General features: G+C 45.0%; 1 protein-coding gene across 1 annotated transcript in view; it reads left to right on the top strand.

Moving 5' to 3' along the window:
• Nucleotides 1–7,867: 7,867 nt before the first annotated feature.
• rab10 (RAB10, member RAS oncogene family) overlaps nt 7,868–20,693 on the top strand; it is a gene marked incomplete at its 3' end in the record, with an annotated part of 29,324 nt that continues 16,498 nt past the window's right edge. The window contains exons 1-3 of the mRNA XM_084195830.1: nt 7,868–8,492; nt 17,337–17,397; nt 18,947–19,085. Coding sequence (XP_084051956.1) covers nt 8,366–8,492; nt 17,337–17,397; nt 18,947–19,085 — 327 coding nt within the window. The 5' untranslated portion in view covers nt 7,868–8,365. The remainder of the gene's footprint in view (nt 8,493–17,336; nt 17,398–18,946; nt 19,086–20,693) is intronic.

A 20,693-nucleotide genomic window follows, 5' to 3' on the forward strand; every position in this document is an offset into this window, starting at 1 on the left:
GATTTTTAAGTAATTAATTTGCATTTTATTGCATGACATAAGTATTTGATCACCTACCAACCAGTAAGAATTCCGGCTCTCACAGACCTGTTAGTTTTTCTTTAAGAAGCCCTCCTGTTCTCCACTCATTACCTGTATTAACTGCCCCTGTTTGAACTCGTTACCTGTATAAAAGACACCTGTCCACACACTCAATCAAACAGACTCCAACCTCTCCACAATGGCCAAGACCATAGAGCTGTGTAAGGACATCAGGGATAAAATTGTAGACCTGCACAAGGCTGGGATGGGCTACAGGACAATAGGCAAGCAGCTTGGTGAGAAGGCAACAACTGTTGGCGCAATTATTAGAAAATGGAAGAAGTTCAAGATGACGGTCAATCACCCTCGGTCTGGGGCTCCATGCAAGATCTCACCTTGTGGGGCATCAATAATCATGAGGAAGGTGAGGGATCAGCCCAGAACTACATGGCAGGACCTGGTCAATGACCTGAAGAGAGCTGGGACCACAGTCTCAAAGAAAACCATTAGTAACACACTACGCCGTCATGGATTAAAATCCTGCAGCGCACGCAAGCTCCCCCTGCTCAAGCCAGCGTATGTCCAGGCCCGTCTGAAGTTTGCCAATGACCATCTGGATGATCCAGAGGAGGAATGGGAGAAGGTCATGTGGTCTAATGAGACAAAAATAGAGCTTTTTGGTCTAAACTCCACTCGCCGTGTTTGGAGGAAGAAGAAGGATGAGTACAACCCCAAGAACACCATCCCAACCGTGAAGCATAGAGGTGGAAACATCATTCTTTGGGGATGCTTTTCTGCAAAGGGGACAGGACGACTGCACCGTATTGAGGGGAGGATGGATGGGGCCATGTATCGCAAGATCTTGGCCAACAACCTCCTTCCCACAGTAAGAGCATTGAAGATGGGTCGTGGCTGGGTCTTCCAGCATGACAACGACCCGAAACACACAGCCAGGGCAACCAAGGAGTGGCTCCGTAAGAAGCATCTCAAGGTCCTGGAGTGGCCTAGCCAGTCTCCAGACCTGAACCCAATAGAAAATATTTGGAGGGAGCTGAAAGTCCGTATTGCCCAGCGACAGCCCCGAAACCTGAAGGATCTGGAGAAGGTCTGTATGGAGGAGTGGGCCAAAATCCCTGCTGCAGTGTGTGCAAACCTGGTCAAGACCTACAGGAAATGCATGATCTCTGTAATTGCAAACAAAGGTTTCTGTACCAAATATTAAGTTCTGCTTTTCTGATGTATCAAATACTTATGTCATGCAATACAATGCAAATTAATTACTTAAAAATCATACAATGTGATTTTCTGGATTTTTGTTTTAGATTCCGTCTCTCACAGTTGAAGTGTACCTATGATAAAAAATTACAGACCTCTACATGCTTTGTAAGTTGGAAAACCTGCAAAATCGGCAGTGTATCAAATAGTTATTCTCCCCACTGTAGCTGGGATATGGGCCTGGCTCGAGGCTAGCTCAAGGCTAACTGTTGCTTGCTTCGGGGGCAGTGGTGATTAGCCAACAGCAACATCCATTCGGTTGCGGCTAGCTAGTTGCGATCCGGTGTTAATGTCCAGTGATTCAGTTATTCCAGCAGAAAATCCGATGTTCTGGGTGAAAACCTCTAACGGTGGCTAATAGCAAGTAGCTAGTTAGCTGGCTAGCTAGTTTCAACTGGAGATTCTAGATAAAAGGTAAGTCAATAATAGAATCCGTTCCACATTGAGTGAGGCGGGTTGCAGGAAAGTATATTTAGTAGAAGGATGAAAAGTGTGATAGGGAAATATATACGAAAAATACTAAAAAATACTAAAAACTGGCTATTTACACGGACACACACAGAGTACACGACCGCACAGCTACGCCATCTTAGATCACCCAACACAATGCCACAGATGTCTTAAGTTTTGAGGGAGCTTGCAATTGGCATGCTGAATGCAGGATTGTCTACCATAAGCTGCCTCCAATGTTGTTTTAAAGAATTTGGCAGTACGTTCAACCGGCCTCACAACCTCAGACCACGTGTAACCACGCCAGCCCAGGACCTCCACATCCGGCTTCTTCACCTGCAGGATCATCTCAGACCAGCCATCCGGACAGCTGATGAAACAGTGCGTTTGCACAACCAAAGAAATTCTGCACATACTGTCAGAAACCGTGTCAGGGAAGCTCATCTGCGTGCTCGGCGTCTTCACCAGGGTCTTGTCCTGACTGCAGTTCGGTGTCGTAACTGACTTCAGTGGGCAAATGCTCACCTTCAATGGCCACTGGCATGCTGGAGAAGTGTGCTCTTCATGGATGAATCCCGTTTTTCAACTGTACCGGGCAGATGGCAGACAGCGTGTATGGCGTCATGTGGGCGAGCGGTTTGCTGATGTCAACGTTGTGAACAGAGTGGCCCATGATGGCGGTGGGGTTATGGTATGGGCAGGCATAAGCTACGGACAATGTACAAAATTGCATTGTATCGATGGCAATTTGAATGAACAGAGATATCGTGAAGAGATCCTGAGGCCCATTGCCGTGCCATTCATCCTCCTTCCAATTCCTGGAAGCTGAAAATGTCCCAGTTCTTCCATGTTCTGCATACTCACCAGACATGTCACCCATTGAGCATGTTTGGGATGCTCTGGATTGACGTGTAGGACAGCGTGTTCCAGTTCCCGCCAATATCCAGTAACTTCGCACAGCCATTGGAGGAGTGGGACAACATTCCACAGGCCACAATCAACAGCCTGATTAACTCTATGCGAAGGAGATGAGTCCCGCTGCATGAGGCAAATGGTGGTCACACCAGTTACTGACTGGTTTTCTGATCCACGCCCCTACCTTTTTTGCAAGGTATCTGTGACCAACAGATGCATATCTGTATACCCACTCGTGTGAAATCCATAGATTAGGGCTTCATTAATTTATGTCAATTGATGGATTTCCTTACAGTATATGAACTGTAACTCAGTAAAATCTTAGAAATTGTTGCATGTTGCGTTTTTATTTTTGTTCAGTTTATATAGGTATATGCAACGTTTACCAGTAGGCTTGCGCACCTTCCATGCTCTTTTCACCTGTCCCGTGTTTTCAGATCAGTGCAGATGAGGGAGAGGAAAGGGGGAGATAAAGGAGAGGAGTTGAGATGAAGGAGAGATGTGATGAAATATGAAGCAACAGCAGCACCAGCTGGTCCACAGTGATTATGCAGCTTCTGCAATTCACCATCTGACCAGCGGGGGCAGCAGAGGGCACAGCCAGGAGTCTGATGGGAGCATAGAGTAGAGGTCTTCACGGATCTACCCCAACCCGATTACACCAGATTCGACCTGTAGTTAACCCTCGGATCCAGGGTCAGATCCCAATCAATGGCCAACAGGATCTGAAATTATAGCCTATTTGAATGACAAAAATGTAACAGTTGCACACATTTACATTTTATTCTCTCAAGTGATTGTCAGGAGGGTCCCCTTTCATCAAACCAAATGTGTCAATTTCATTTTGTGACAAAATGGCATTTTCGCTTTATGAAAACCAGCCACTGCTCACTGCCCGTGAAGCGGGTTGAAATAGGCTATAGGCCTACTTGTTGTGGGAGAGGAGGGAATGGTGGCCTAGGTCAGGGGTACTCAAGTACTATTTGAGAAGGTCCGGTCACACAAATTTCCTAGGTGGCAAAGGTCCGGATGGATAATGTAATTTATTGGCTTAGTAACAACCCCCCACCTCACATCCCATTCGACCCCAAACTGTTCACACCCCTCTTGTTGGCAGAGAGAACATTTTACAGTTTTAAAGTTAATTTCCCGCAATTCTTCACATTTTGCACGGGGCAGAGATTTTTTTTGCTGGTTTAAAGCCCATTTCCTGCTATTCTACGCATTCTTCCATGTCTTATGTGTTTTATATAATACCAGGGGGACCCGCGGTCCGTATTGACCCCGTTCTGGGTCCGGATCCGGTCCGCGGTCCGCCAGTTGAGTATGGGGGGCCTAGGCTATATGATCTTAGCTGATGTGAAGAAGAGAGTCCAGGGTGGAAAATCCGACAGGCAAATTGTCTGTATGGGCCTCATTTATGCACATTGTGGATACGGAGTGGAAAAGGTTATTTAATTGAACTGTTTTATTTATTCAATTTACTAGTTTATTTATGCTATTTAATTTATTTGTTAAGGCTTGGCCTATTTAGTTGGCTATTCTGCTATTTAATTTATTTGTTAAGGCTTGGCCTATTTAGAAGGCTATTCTGCTATTTAATTTGGGCATTTTCTTTAGTTTGTTAACTAAAGTTGAATAACTCGAGTCAAGTGTGATATTTGTCAGCATAATGTAAAGTGTGATATTTGTCAGCATAAAGTAAAGTGTGATATTTGTCAGCATAAAGTCAAGTGTGATAGTTGTCAGCATAAAGTATAGTGTGATATTTGTCAGCATAAAGTATAGTGTGATATTTGTCCGCATAAGGTCAAGTGTGATATTTGTCCGCATAAGGTCAAGTGTGATATTTGTCAGCATAAAGTATAGTGTGATATTTGTCAGCATAAAGTCAAGTGTGATATTTGTCAGCATAAAGATGAGTGACTCATTCATGTGCTAGTTTCAAAATAAATAAGTTATACAGTAGAGATACCAATACAGTAGAGATCCCAATACAGTAGAGATACCAATACAGTAGAGATCCCAATACAGTAGAGATACCAATACAGTAGAGATCCCAATACAGTAGAGATCCCAATACAGTAGAGATCCCAATACATTATTTCTGATCGTCTTTAATAAATAACATTTTGACCAAGTCAATCTGCTCATGTTGTGTGTGTATGTAGACTGGCTTATCTGCAGAAAATATTGTAGCCTAATGTTGAAAGGCTGCCGATTGATTGATTGTGTAAGGCATGGATGGGTATAAGAAATATCAGGACAACTTCTCTCTTCCCTGCATGGTAGGACTACACGGCCGCGGTGTCGGTGACTCTTCTGTCAAACCGCATCCAAACCAATTTCAGGCTGTATAGGCTAATTCTGTAGGCCTAAAGGATATATCTACATTACGTTTAGAACAAAATATATTAGGCTATTATAATGAGATAGACCTGTTATAGAAATAGCCTACCAAAATATGTCTAACACACAGCACTCGCTGAATATTTAGCATCCTAAAATCACCATCACCATCATCTCAAAGATGAGGTCAACAGAAACAAAATGAACAGATCCATGAAAACCTCCAAATGTTCTCCATCCCATAATACCGTTGTCATAGCGGGAATACTAACCTACACCTACAAATCCCTATTGTTGGAAATGACACAGGAATGCAGATGGGAGACTTCATCCTTCCCTAGCATGACACAGGAATGCAGATGGGAGACTCCATCCTTCCCTAGCATGACACAGGAATGCAGATGGGAGACTCCATCCTTCCCTAGCATAACACAGGAATGCAGATGGGAGACTCCATCCTTCCCTAGCATGACACAGGAATGCAGATGGGAGACTCCATCCTTCCCTAGCATAACACAGGAATGCAGATGGGAGACTCCATCCTTCCCTAGCATGACACAGGAATGCAGATGGGAGACTCCATCCTTCCCTAGCATGACACAGGAATGCAGATGGGCACTCCATCCTTCCCTAGCATGACACAGGAATGCAGATGGGAGACTTCATCCTTCCCTAGCATGACACAGGAATGCAGATGGGAGACTCCATCCTTCCCTAGCATGACACAGGAATGCAGATGGGAGACTCCATCCTTCCCTAGCATGACACAGGAATGCAGATGGGAGACTTCATCCTTCCCTAGCATGACACAGGAATGCAGATGGGAGACTCCATCCTTCCCTAGCATGACACAGGAATGCAGATGGGAGACTTCATCCTTCCCTAGCATGACACAGGAATGCAGATGGGAGACTCCATCCTTCCCTAACATACTCAGATTTGATTTTGAATTTGAAGCTTGCTGGTCAAACAGACTGTAGCCTAAATCAATGTTTAGCAAAACAGTTAAATAGTCTAGATTGTAATGTTAAACTAATAGACATACAGAATATCAGAGAAAAGGGAACTATTCGCTGCTCTCAGTCCGACACGTGATGAACGTCACATAATAAAAAAAACAGAAATAAGGAAAACATCTCTGAAAACCTCATAATGTTCTCCATCTAACTATAGGGACGGGTTTATGAAAATACTAAGCTGTAGACCACAAATAAATTATTTTAGATACAATTGAAAATGCACGTTAAAGTTCACTGACAGACAAGTCAAAAAAATTATGCTGGCTTGCAATAAAGCTGCATTTATAATATTTCGGATCCATTCAGGTCGGATACAGACCCGACCCAATTTTGGATCTGATTCTCTCTCAACTCTGACAAGTTTTGTGTTGGATCTCGTCCACCTCGGATCCGAATTGGATATTGAAAAAATAAAAAAAAGGACCCTGTCGGGGTCGTGTAGGAATTTCAAGGGCAGCGCCATTGCCCATTAGCGTGGGCAGAGCCATTGCCCATTAGCGTGGGCAGAGCCATTGCCCATTAGCGTGGGCAGAGCCATTGAGGGCTTCCATAATTTTAATGTAGTCAACTGGGTGGGACTTCCAACCTCATTGGCTGATCCCTCCTGGTGACCCTGCTGGAGTCATGTTCAACCGGGTCATCAGGAGGGATCAGCCAATCGTGACTACTTGAAAATGGAGATAGCCTCAATGGCTCTGCCCATGCTGTCCCAGACACTATAATGGCACAGATACAAAGATGAGTCCTCTATTTATCTCTATGGATGGGAGACAAGTTCAGGACATCTTGTAGTGGAGAGAGCATACCCTGCATGCCAGGAGGAGTGTCAGAGTGTGTCAGAGCAAGACTGACAGACATGTTCCTCTCTCTGATGGCTCTCTGATTAGTGATCGATTGATTAATTGACCAAATTATTGATTTATTTGATTAATTGATGAATTAACAGTCTTGTACACAGGGCTGGACAGGGACAGGACCTATTATTTGCACACACACACACGGTTGGCCAGTAAATGACTGAAGTTAAGCCTATACTTCCTGTTGTCAGACTGATGAGTTGTGCATGTTAGGACAAACCCAGAGAGACACTTCTGGTTTGTTGAAACAGGACACCCCAGACACTCCAGTCTGTTTAGAAAAGAGGGAAATTACAAATATCCCTGTTATGTTTGATGTGTTGTTATTGGACTGAATAATAGTAAAAGTCGGTGCCCCATGGAAAGTACTGAAATTGTACTATAGTAGCAGAATTTAGAGTTATGGAAAACGCCCCTGCCATTTACAGGATTACTTATGACATCACTCAGCTTGACGAGCAGACGGGATCGTCAAACCACTGGCCCAACCTCAACCCAATGTCTGGCCAGCCACGAAACAGCCAACACACCCCGCCCAGAGAAGAAGAAGTGAAGCCAGGGGTTTCACTCTGGCCAAAATATGTCTAAAATAAGTCCAAGGCGTATCTATGGGCTTATTTTGGATCTAAGTTTGTCGCATGCCTTCCCGCGATTGGGACAACAACTCCCATTGTTATGTTGGAGACATGGGCATCTCGTCATTATATACAGATATCTGCCCCGGACAGCCAGGATGAAAATCGGCGGCCATTTTGGATCAAACAGTTACGTTCCACTAGTCAAATGAACTGAGAGTCTGAGCCTGGAAAAGTCCGGAATGGCCACGCAATAACGTTTGCCCTTTCTACATGTCAACCACCCCTTGATGGTTGACAATCTGACCAATCGGGTTCAGCTGTATATTTGATAAACAGTGCCGAGAGCCAATCGCCGAGCGAGATCTTGACAATAGCGCCTGGAAAGAGGCGTGTGTGTAAACTAGGGTGTCGCCGTGGTGGCTGTATTCGCAGGCAACAGTCTGTTTCTGCTAATCATCGACAAAACAAATAACTGTGATAAGATCGACAATTTGACCTCCGAAAATTTATAATTTGTCTTGATCGAGAGTCCCAAAGCGTTTGGAATGACGGGGTATGCCGAGAATTTAAATGAGCTCGGTGGTAGTTTGAAGAAAGAGTAAGTCGGGGGAGCCATTTTGTCTCGACAGGGTGAGAGAAAGAAAGAGTGGAATCACACGGGAGAAGATATATATTTTTGTTGCTTTTTATTCACATGCTGTAAGAGAAACTGTTCTGCTTTGGAAATAACATTAGCTACTTGTCGGATACTGTTGCGACACGCTACCTAACTAACTTGGACATCAACATATCAAAATTACACGCATATATTATACAGCGTTCCTCTGCTTGGGACGCGGGCTGGCTCTAGACCTGCCGTAGATAGTTTATCCTCTGTCTGGCGAACACATCTGCTTTCTCGATGGCGAAGAAGACCTACGACCTGCTTTTCAAACTCCTGCTGATCGGGGACTCGGGCGTGGGGAAGACCTGCGTGCTGTTCCGATTCTCAGACGACGCCTTCAACACCACCTTCATCTCCACCATAGGTGAGCGGCCGGGACAGGGGTCTGGGACGGGGGTCTGGGACGGGGGTCTGGGACGGGGGTCTGGGACAGGGGTCTGGGACAGGGGTCTGGGACGGGGGTCTGGGACAGGGGTCTGGGACAGGGGTCTGGGACGGGGGTCTGGGACAGGGGTCTGGGACAGGGGTCTGGGACGGGGGTCTGGGACAGGGGTCTGGGACGGGGGTCTGGGACAGGGGTCTGGGACGGGGGTCTGGGACAGGGGTCTGGGACGGGGGTCTGGGACGGGGGTCTGGGACGGGGGTCTGGGACAGGGGTCTGGGACGGGGGTCTGGGACGGGGGTCTGGGACAGGGGTCTGGGACGGGGGTCTGGGACAGGGGTCTGGGACGGGGGTCTGGGACGGGGGTCTGGGACAGGGGTCTGGGACGGGGGTCTGGGACAGGGGTCTGGGACGGGGGTGTCAACACTACGGGGGCGTAGCTGTATGGAATCTGCGGTGTCAAATTAGTTCGCGAACATACCACCAGTAACTAGCTAGGTAAGTTGGCTAACTTTAGCCATGTAAACTGTCAAGATGCTAGCTAACCAACGTTAGATAGCTTGTTAGCTACCTAGCTGCTAACAAAAAGGCCCAGGCCACTTCTCAAGTTTGCTAAACTCAAGTAATTGCCACCAATAACTACCTAGCTAACTTTAGTGTATTAAATGGTTCGTTTAAAGTTAAAGTGACATAATGCCAGTCAACAGCTAGCCAGTATGTTCGGGTGCATTATGGATGAAGTAGTTATTACTAAAGTTTCACTTACGCCATTTGTTAGTCTATACACTCGGTATAGCCATGCTAACTGGTGGCTCTCGACTGTCAACTAACTAGTCTAGTTTGAAAGAAATTAGCTCTGCCTTTGACTATTGTAAACCTCCTTGTATTTCATACCATGTAACTAACTAGTGTAACTATGTATCTAGAAATGCTGGCATGCCAGGCTGGCAACAGGGTTGTCACTAATTACCACAGCCACAAAGTCAAAATGGCCTATATCGTAAAAATGCATGCAAACACCATTTCTTCTTGGACTTAATTTAAGGTTAGGGTTAGGCATAATGTTAACCGTGTGGTTAAGATTATGGTTAGGTTTAAAATCAGATTTTAAGAGGAGAAATTGTAGAAATGGGCGGGGTTTAGCCGAGGGGATTCGATGAATCTGGCCTGTGCTCCCAGGTAGGTGTGTTTTGCACCTGATTGCCAACAGGACATTGAGCCAGGTGCCTGTTCGAAGCCCACAGCAAAGTCAGCTCAAAACAAAAGTGACGTAATTAAGCATGTGGAGTAAGGAGTAGGATTCTGTGTTTTCACATGCAAAAGTGATTGCCTTCCCAATTAAAACTAGTTTGAAAATTCTAACATATACACTACAAGGCCAAAAGTATTTGGACACTCCTTCAAATTAGTGGATTCGGCTATTTCAGCCACACTTGTTGCTGACAGGTGTATAAAATTGCACACAGCCACAGCCATGCAATCTCCATAGACAAACATTGGCAGTAGAATGGCCCGTACTGAAGAGCTCAGTGACTTTCAACGTGTCACCGTCATAGGATGCCACCTTCCCAACAAGTCAGTTCGAAAAATGTCTGCCCTGCTAGAGTTGGCCCAGTCAACTGTAAGTGCTGTTATTGTGAAATTGAAAAGTCTAGGAGCAACAACGGCTCAGCCGCGAAGTGGTAGGCCACACAAGCTCACAGAATGAGACCGCAGAGAGCTGAAGCGCGTAAAAATCATCTGTCCTCGGTTGCAACACTCACTACCGACTTCCAAACTGCCTCTGGACGCAACGTCAGCACGTGAACTGTTCGTTGGGAGGTAAATGAAATGGGTTTCCATGGCCGAACAGCTGCAAACAATCCTAAGTGTCGGCTGGAGTGGTGTAAAGCTCGCCGCCATTGGACTCTGGAGCGGTGGAAACGCGTTCTCTGGAGTGATGAATCAAGCTTCACCATCTAGCAGTCCGACGGACAAATCTGGGTTTGGCGGATGCCAGGAGAACGCTACCTGCCCGACTGAATAGTGCCAACTGTAAAGTTTGGTGGAGGAGGAATAATGGTCTGGGGCTGTTTTTCATGGTTTCGGGATAGGCCCCTTAGTTCCAGTGGAGGGAAATCTTAACGCTATAGGATACAATGACATTCTAGACGATTCTGTGCTTCCAACTTTGTGGCAACAGTTTGGGGAAGGCCCTTTCCTGTTTCAGCATGACAATGCCCCTGTGCACAAAGCGAGGTTAATACAGAAGTGGTTTGTCGAGATCGGTGTGGAAGAACCTGACTGGCCTGCACAAAGCCCTGACCTCAACCCCATCGAACACCTTTGGGATAAATTGGAACGGCAACTGCGATCCAGGCCTAATCGCCCAACATCAGTGCCCGACCTCACTAATGCTCTTGTGGCTGAATGGAAGCAAGTCCCCGCAGCAATGTTCCAACATCTAGTGGAAAGCCTTCCCAGAAGAGTGGAGGCTGTTATAGCAGCAAAGGGGGGGGGGGGGTCATCCATGTGCAAAGCTGTCATCAAGGCAAAGGGTGGCTATTTGAAAAATCAAAAATCAAAAATATATTTTTTGATGTTACACTTTTTTGGTTACTACATGATTCCATATGTGTTATTTCATAGTTTTGATGTCTTCACTATTATTCTAGAATGTAGAAAATAGTAAAAATAAAGAAAAACCCTGGAATGAGTAGGTCTGTCCAAACTTTTGACTGGTACTGTATATAAATGCAACATGCAACAATTTCAAAGATTTTACTGAGTTACAGTTCATATAAGGAAATACATTCATCTATCAATCTATGGATTTCACATGACTGGGAATACAGATATGCATCTGTTGGCCACAGATACCTTAACAAAAAAAAAAGGTAGGGGTGTGGATCAGAACCAGTCAGTATCTGGTGTGACCACCATTTGCCCCATGCAGCGGGACTCATCTCCTTCGCATAGAGTTGATCAGGCTGTTGATTGTGGCCTGTGGAATGTTGTCCCACTCCTCCAATGGCTGTGCAAAGTTACTGGATATTGGTTGGAACTGGAACATGCTGTTGTACACATAGATCCAGAGCATCCCAAACATGCTCAATGGGTGAAATATCTGAGTATGCAGGTCATGGAAGAACTGGGACATTTTCAGCTTCCAGGAATTGTGTGCAGATCCTTTTGACATGTGGCCGTGCATTATCATGCTGAAAGAATGAGATGATGACAGCGGATGAATGGCATGACAATAGGCCTCAGGATCTCATCACGGTATCTCTGTGCATTCAAATTGCCATCAATAAAATGCTATTTTGTTAGTTGTCCATAGCTTATGCCTGCCCATACCATAACCCCACCGCCACTTCTCCAGCGTGCAAGTGGCCATCAAAGGTGAGCATTTGCCAACTTAAGTCGATTACAACGATTAACTGCGGTCAGGTCAAGACCCTAGTGATTACGACGAGCACGCAGATGAGCTTCCCTGAGCGTGTTTCTGACACTTTGTGCAGAAATTATTCGGTTCTGCAAACCCACAGTTTTATCAGCTTTCCGGGTGGCTGGTCTCAGACGATCCCGCAGGTGAAGAAGCCGGCTGTGGAGGTCCTGGGCTGGCGTGGTTACAAGTGGTCTGCGGTTGTGAGGCCGGTTGGACGTACTGCCAAATTCTCTAAAACGACGCTGGAAGCAGCTTCTGGTAGAGAAATGAACATTAAATTATCTGGCAACAGCTCTGGTGGACATTCCTGCAGTCAGCATGCCAATTGCACACTCCCTCAATTTGAGACATCTGTGGCATTGTGTTGTGTGACAACACTGCACATTTTAGTGGCCTTTTATAGTCCCCAGCACAAGGTGCACCTGTGTAATGATCATGCTGTTTAATCAGCTTCTTGATATGCCACACCTGTCAGGTGGATGGATTATCTTGACAAAGGAGAAATGCTCACTAACAGGAATATATACACATTTATGCCCAACATTTGTGAGAGTCAATTTATTATGTATTTTACCGTTCTCATTGTAAGAATGGACATGTTGTTTGCAGAACACACAATCTATGTTTCACTTGTGAGAAACAAGTTTTTGTTTATTTCATTCCGTTTATGAGTTTTGTCAATTTATTAATTGTGTTTTGTTTGGAGCGCTCCTGCCTAGGCTACCTGGTTACCTAGGCTACCTGGTTACCTAGGCTACCTGGTTACCTAGGCTACCTGGTTACCTAGGCTACCTGGTTACCTAGGCTGCCTGGTTACCTAGGCTACCTGGTTACCTAGGCTACCTGGTTACCTAGGCTACCTGGCCTATACAGTGCCTTCGGAAAGTATTTAGTCCCCTTTTACTTTTTCCACATTTTGTTTACGTTACAGCTTTATTCTAAAATTGATTAAATAGTTTTTTCCCCTCATCAATCTACACACAATACCCCATAATGACAAAGCAAAAACAGGGTTTGAGAAATGTATGCTAATTTATAGAAAAAAAAGAGAAATATGACATTTACATAATATTCAGACCCTTTACTCAGTATTTTGTTGAAGCACCTTTGGCAGCGATTACAGCATCGAGTCTTCTTGGGTATGATGCTACAAGCTTGGCACACCTGTATTTGGGGAGTTTCTCACATACTTCTCTGCAGATCCTCTCAAGCTCTGTCAGGTTGGATGGGGAGTGTTGCTGCACAGCAGTTTTCAGGTCTCTCCAGAGATGTTCGATCGGGTTCAAGTCCGGGCTCTGGCTGGGCCACTCAAGGACATTCAGAGACTTGTCCCGAAGCCACTCCTGCGTTGTCTTGTCTGTGTGCTTAGGGTCATTATCCTGTTGGAAGGTGAACCTTTGCCCCAGTCTGAGGTCCTGAGCGCTCTGGAGCAGGTTTTCATCAAGGATCTCTCTATACTTTGCTCTGTTCATCTTTCCCTCCATCCTGACTAGATGGTTGTCCTTCTGGAAGGTTCTCCCATCTCCACAGAGGAACTCTAGAGCTCTGTCATAGTGACCATCGGTTTCTTGGTCACCTCCCTGACCAAGGACCTTCTCCCCCGATTGCTCAGTTTGGTCGGGCGGCCAGCTCTAGGAAGAGTCTTGGTGGTTCCAAACTTCTTCCATTTAAGAATGACAGAGGCCACTGTGTTCTTGGGGACCTTCAATGCTGCAGAAACATTTTGGTACCCTTCCCAGATCTGTGCCTCGACACAGTCCTGTCTCGGAGCTCTACTGACAATTCCTTCGACCTCATGGCTTGGTTTTTGCTCTGACATGCACTGTCAACTGTGGGACCTTATATAGACAGGTGTGCCCCTTTCCAAATCATGTTCAATCAATTGAATTTACCACATGTGGACTCCAAGTTGTAGAAACATCTCAAGGATGATCAATGAAAACAGGATGCACCTGAGCTCAATTGAGTCTCAGTGCAGAGTCTGAATACTTATGGAAATAATGTTTATTAATTTTTTTGCAAATATTTCTACAAACCTGTTTTCGCTAGGTCATTATGGGATATTGTGTGTAGATTGTATGTGTGTAAATATATACATACACACACACACACACACACACACACACAATACCCCATAATGACCTAGCGAAAACAGGTATATATATATTTTAGAATAAGGCTGTAACGGAACAAAATGTGGAAAAAGTAAAGGGTTCTGAATACTATCTGAAGGCACTGTAAATGTGCTCATTTGGGGATCTGATAGTATTTATGATTGTCTTAACTCACCACCACTAATGAGCTGTGGAGCTTCTCAAAGTAATTTTTTCTTCACTCCAAACAGCAAGTAAACAAAGTCTGTTTTTGGAATCCATTGAGAATGACAATAGTTCCTCACTTTAGTTGGAAAATGTTTCCAGTTCCTCTCCCTTTGGATAAATCCACTTGGCCTGAAAGGGTTACATGTAATGCTCTGATCCAGTGGAAACTTCAGAAAATACCTGATTTTCTTATCCCTTGCACAAATAGCCTACAGCTGTGTCTGTCCTGAGCTCACTGGCGGCCCAGAATATTTTATTTAATGTTGCAAGTTTGATAGCGCATTCGGGCCGGATAAAGTTGGTGGTTAATACAATGTTTCAAGTTCACTGCAGACCGGCCATGCGTAGCAAATGTGGTTTATAGCATATTTATTTTCATCAGGATATTTTCTACGGGCAGGATGCAATGTTTTTATTTGTTGGCTTTATGGAGGCTATTTTTTACATAGTTGGCAATAGAAGTTACTTTTATATTTGTTTAATTCTCATTTAGAATATTTATTAACCACATAATGATTTTGAGATAGGAAGACATTATAAATGAAAAACTGTTCTATTAAAATGTGCATCTGAAAACCATAACTGGCATGCAGATCGGTAGATATGGTAAATTGGCCCTCAACTGAAACATGTTGCCGACCCCTGGCTGTAGCTTATTAACAGGTTGCCGACCCCTGGCTGTAGCTTATTAACAGGTTGCCGACCCCTGGCTGTAGCTTATTAACAGGTTGCCGACCCCTGGCTGTAGCTTATTAACAGGTTGCCGACCCCTGGCTGTAGCTTATTAACAGGTTGCCGACCCCTGGCTGTAGCTTATTAACAGGTTGCCGACCCCTGGCTGTAGCTTATTAACAGGTTGCCGACCCCTGGCTGTAGCTTATTAACAGGTTGCCGACCCCTGGCTGTAGCTTATTAACAGGTTGCCGACCCCTGGCTGTAGCTTATTAACTGGTTGCCGACCCCTGGCTGTAGCTTAACAGGTTGCCGACCCCTGGCTGTAGCTTATTAACAGGTTGCCGACCCCTGGCTGTAGCTTATCAACAGGTTGCCGACCCCTGGCTGTAGCTTATCAACAGGTTGCCGACCCCTGGCTGTAGCTTATCAACAGGTTGCCGACCCCTGGCTGTAGCTTATTAACAGGTTGCCGAGCCCTGGCTGTAGCTTATCAACAGGTTGCCGACCCCTGGCTGTAGCTTATTAACAGGTTGCCGACCCCTGGCTGTAGCTTATCAACAGGTTGCCGACCCCTGGCTGTAGCTTATCAACAGGTTGCCGACCCCTGGCTGTAGCTTATTAACAGGTTGCCGACCCCTGGCTGTAGCTTATTAACAGGTTGCCGACCCCTGGCTGTAGCTTATTAACAGGTTGCCGACCCCTGGCTGTAGCTTATTAACAGGTTGCCGACCCCTGGCTGTAGCTTATTAACAGGTTGCCGACCCCTGGCTGTAGCTTATTAACAGGTTGCCGACCCCTGGCTGTAGCTTATTAACAGGTTGCCGACCCCTGGCTGTAGCTTATTAACAGGTTGCCGACCCCTGGCTGTAGCTTATTAACAGGTTGCCGACCCCTGGCTGTAGCTTATTAACAGGTTGCCGACCCCTGGCTGTAGCTTATTAACAGGTTGCCGACCCCTGGCTGTAGCTTATTAACAGGTTGCCGACCCCTGGCTGTAGCTTATTAACAGGTTGCCGACCCCTGGCTGTAGCTTATTAACAGGTTGCCGACCCCTGGCTGTAGTTTATTAACAGGTTGCCGACCCCTGGCTGTAGCTTATTAACAGGTTGCCGACCCCTGGCTGTAGCTTATTAACAGGTTGCCGACCCCTGGCTGTAGCTTATTAACAGGTTGCCGACCCCTGGCTGTAGCTTATCAACAGGTTGCCGACCCCTGGCTGTAGCTTATTAACAGGTTGCCGACCCCTGGCTGTAGCTTATTAACAGGTTGCCGACCCCTGGCTGTAGCTTATTAACAGGTTGCCGACCCCTGGCTGTAGCTTATTAACAGGTTGCCGACCCCTGGCTGTAGCTTATCAACAGGTTGCCGACCCCTGGCTGTAGCTTATTAACAGGTTGCCGACCCCTGGCTGTAGCTTATTAACAGGTTGCCGACCCCTGGCTGTAGCTTATTAACAGGTTGCCGACCCCTGGCTGTAGCTTATTAACAGGTTGCCGACCCCTGGCTGTAGCTTATTAACAGGTTGCCGACCCCTGGCTGTAGCTTATTAACAGGTTGCCGACCCCTGGCTGTAGCTTATTAACAGGTTGCCGACCCCTGGTTGTAGTTTATTAACAGGTTGCCGACCCCTGGCTGTAGCTTATTAACAGGTTGCCGACCCCTGGCTGTAGCTTATTAACAGGTTGCCGACCCCTGGCTGTAGCTTATTAACAGGTTGCCGACCCCTGGCTGTAGCTTATTAACAGGTTGCCGACCCCTGGCTGTAGCTTATTAACAGGTTGCCGACCCCTGGCTGTAGCTTATTAACAGGTTGCCGACCCCTGGCTGTAGCTTATTAACAGGTTGCCGACCCCTGGTTGTAGTTTACTTGTCAACTTCAGGATCGTCGTTACAGTTCTATCTTGATTTCTGTCATTTGTGTCTTAATTATTTCATCAAACAGCTTAAAGCATCGGACAATCTCGGTGCATATAGTTGATTTAATTAAAACACATAGGTTGTCTATATATGGAAAAATACACTTTAAACATTTTGCGCTTGGTCGAAAGAACAGACTATTTTCGGTCGACCAATATTGTTTTGAGTTGGGGACAGCCCTACTGTTGACATTCCTGCTTTAAAGGTGGCCTATATTAAAGACCTCATTTCCTGGTTTCTGAAGTTGTTAAATATTTTCAGCTGATGTACAAAACCGAAAGTAAAAGAAACGTGTGAAGGGAAGCATATAAATATTACACACAGAATGGAAACTGCTTATCAGATATGTTTGAAATGAGTGACATATCTATTATTCACATTTCTATCTGAAATTAGTCGGGTTGTACAAATAAACTCTATAACAGACCTTTTAAGGGACTCTGCTCTATATTAATGTGTGTTTCTTTGTTTCTGTGTGTTTTAAAGGAATAGACTTCAAGATCAAAACTGTTGAACTCCAAGGAAAGAAGATCAAATTACAGATATGGTGAGTGGAGGTGTGCGTAACAGGGATGGTTCAACACCACCACCATCTGCTACACTGAGTGGACAAAACATTAAGAACACCTGCTCTGACATAGACTGACCAGGTGAAAGCTATGATCCCTTATTGATCCAATTCAATCACTGTAGTTGAAGGGGAGGAGACAGGTTAAAGATGGATTTTTAAGCCTTGAGACAATTGAGACATGGATTATGTGTGTGTGTATATATATATATATTTTTTATTTTATTTTTATTTTTTTAATTATTTTTTAAATTTTTTAAAAGCGACTTACAGTTAGTGAGTGCATACATTTTTCATACTGTATGTGTGTCATTCAGAGGGTGAATGGGCAAGACAAAAGATTGATTTGTCTTTGAACGGGGTATGGTAGTAGGTGCCAGGCGCACTGGTTTGTGTCAAGAACTGTAACGCTGCTGGGTTTTCCGCACTCAAGAATGGTCCCACACCCAAAGGCCATGCAACCAACTTGACACAACTGTGGGAAGCATTAGCGTCAACATCCCTGTGGAACGCTTTCAACACCTTGTGGAGTCAATGCCCTGACGAATTGAGGCTGTTCTGAGGGCAAAATAAAAAATTGAAATATCACATTTACGTAAGTATTCAGACCCTTTACTCAGTACTTTGTTGAAGCACCTTTGGCAGCGATTACAGCATCGAGTCTTCTTGGGTATGACGCTACAAGCTTGGCACACCTGTATTTGGGGAGTTTCTCCCATTCTTCTCTGCAGATCCTCTCAAGCTCTGTCAGGTTGGATGGGGAGCGTCGCTGCACAGATATTTTCAGGTCTCCAAAGATGTTCGATCGGGTTCAAGTCCGGGCTCTGGCTGGGCCACTCAAGGACATTCAGAGACTTGTCCCGAAGCCACTCCTGCGTTGTCTTGGCTGTGTGCTTAGGGTCGTTGTCCTGTTGGAAGGTGAACCTTCGCCCCAGTCTGAGGTCCTGAGCGCTCTGGAGCAGATTTTCATCAAGGATCTCTCTATACTTTGCTCCATTCATCTTTCCCTTGATCCTGACTAGTCTCCCAGTCCTGCCGCTGAAAAATATCCCCACAGCATGATGCTGCCACCACCATGCTTCACTGTAGGGATGGTGCCAGGTTTCCTCCAGACGTGACGCTTGGCATTCAGGCCAAAGAGTTCAGTTTTGGTTTCATCAGACCAGAGAATCTTGTTTCTCATAGTCTGAGAGTCCTTTAGGTGCCTTTTGGCAAACTCCAAGCGGCTGTCATGTGCCTTTTACTGAGGAGTGGCTTCCGTCTGGTCACTCTACCATAAAGGCCTGATTGGTGGAGTGCTGCAGAGATGGTTGTCCTTCTGGAAGGTTCTTCCATCTCCACAGAGGAACTCTGGAGCTCTGTCAGTGACACACACTATACAGCGCATTCGGAAAGTATTCAGACCCCTTGACTTTTTTCACATTTTGTTACGTTACAACCTTACCCAAAAATGGATTAACATTTATTTTTATCAATTTACACACAATAAATAAATAATGTGTATTTCCATGATTTGTTTATTTAACAGGGACACAGCTGGTCAGGAGCGGTTCCACACCATCACCACGTCCTACTATCGAGGCGCCATGGGCATCATGCTGGTCTATGACATCACCAACGCCAAGAGCTTCGAGAACATCAGCAAGTGGCTCCGCAACATCGACGAGGTACACACACACACACATACACACACACATACACACATTATATACACACACCATACACACACACACACACATTATATACACACACACACACACCATACACACACACACACATTATATACACACACACACATTATACACACTATACACACATTATATACACACACACACACCATACACACATTATATACACACACACACACACACCACACACACACCATACACACATTATATACACACACACACACCATACACACACACACACACACACACACATTATATACACACACACACACACTATACACCATACACACATTATATATACACACACACACACACACACACACATTATATACACACACACACACACACACCATACACACACACACACACACACACACATTATATACACACACACCATACACACGTTATATACACACACACACACACACCATAAACACATTATATACACACACACACACATTATATACACACACACACACACACACCATACACACACACACACCATACACACACACACACATTATATACACACACACTATACACCATACACACATTATATATACACACACACACACACACACACTATACACCATACACACATTATATACACACACACACACACACACACACTATACACCATACACACGTTATATACACACACACACACACCATACACACACACACACACACACACACACACACACACACACACACCATACACACACACACACACACACATTATATACACACACACACCATACACACACACACACACACACATTATATACACACACACACACACACTATACACACACACACACACACACACTATACACACATTATATACACACACACACTATACACACATTATACACACACACACACACACACACATACACACACACACACACACACACACACATTATATACACACACACCATACACACATTATATACACACACACACACATTATATACACACACCATACACACACACACACACATTATATACACACACACACACACCATACACACACACACACACATTATATACACACACACACATTATACACCATACACACACACACACACACCATACGCACATTATATACACACACACACACACACACACACACACACACACACACACACACACACCATACACACTATACACACATTATATACACACACACACACACCATACACACATTATATACACACACACACACACCACACACACACCATACACACATTATATATACACACACACACACACACACACCATACACACACACACACACACACATTATATACACACACTATACACCATACACACATTATATATACACACACACACACACACATTATATACACACACACACACACACACACACACCATACACACACACACACACACACACACACACATTATACACACACACACCATACACACATTATATACACACACACACACACACACACCATAAACACATTATATACACACACACACACATTATATATACTCACACACACACACCATACACACACACACACCATACACACACACATTATATACACACACACACAT

The sequence above is a fragment of the Coregonus lavaretus genome (genome assembly GCF_964263955.1).
Source record: "Coregonus lavaretus genome assembly, contig: HAP1_SCAFFOLD_198, whole genome shotgun sequence".
Lineage (NCBI taxonomy): Eukaryota > Metazoa > Chordata > Actinopteri > Salmoniformes > Salmonidae > Coregonus > Coregonus lavaretus.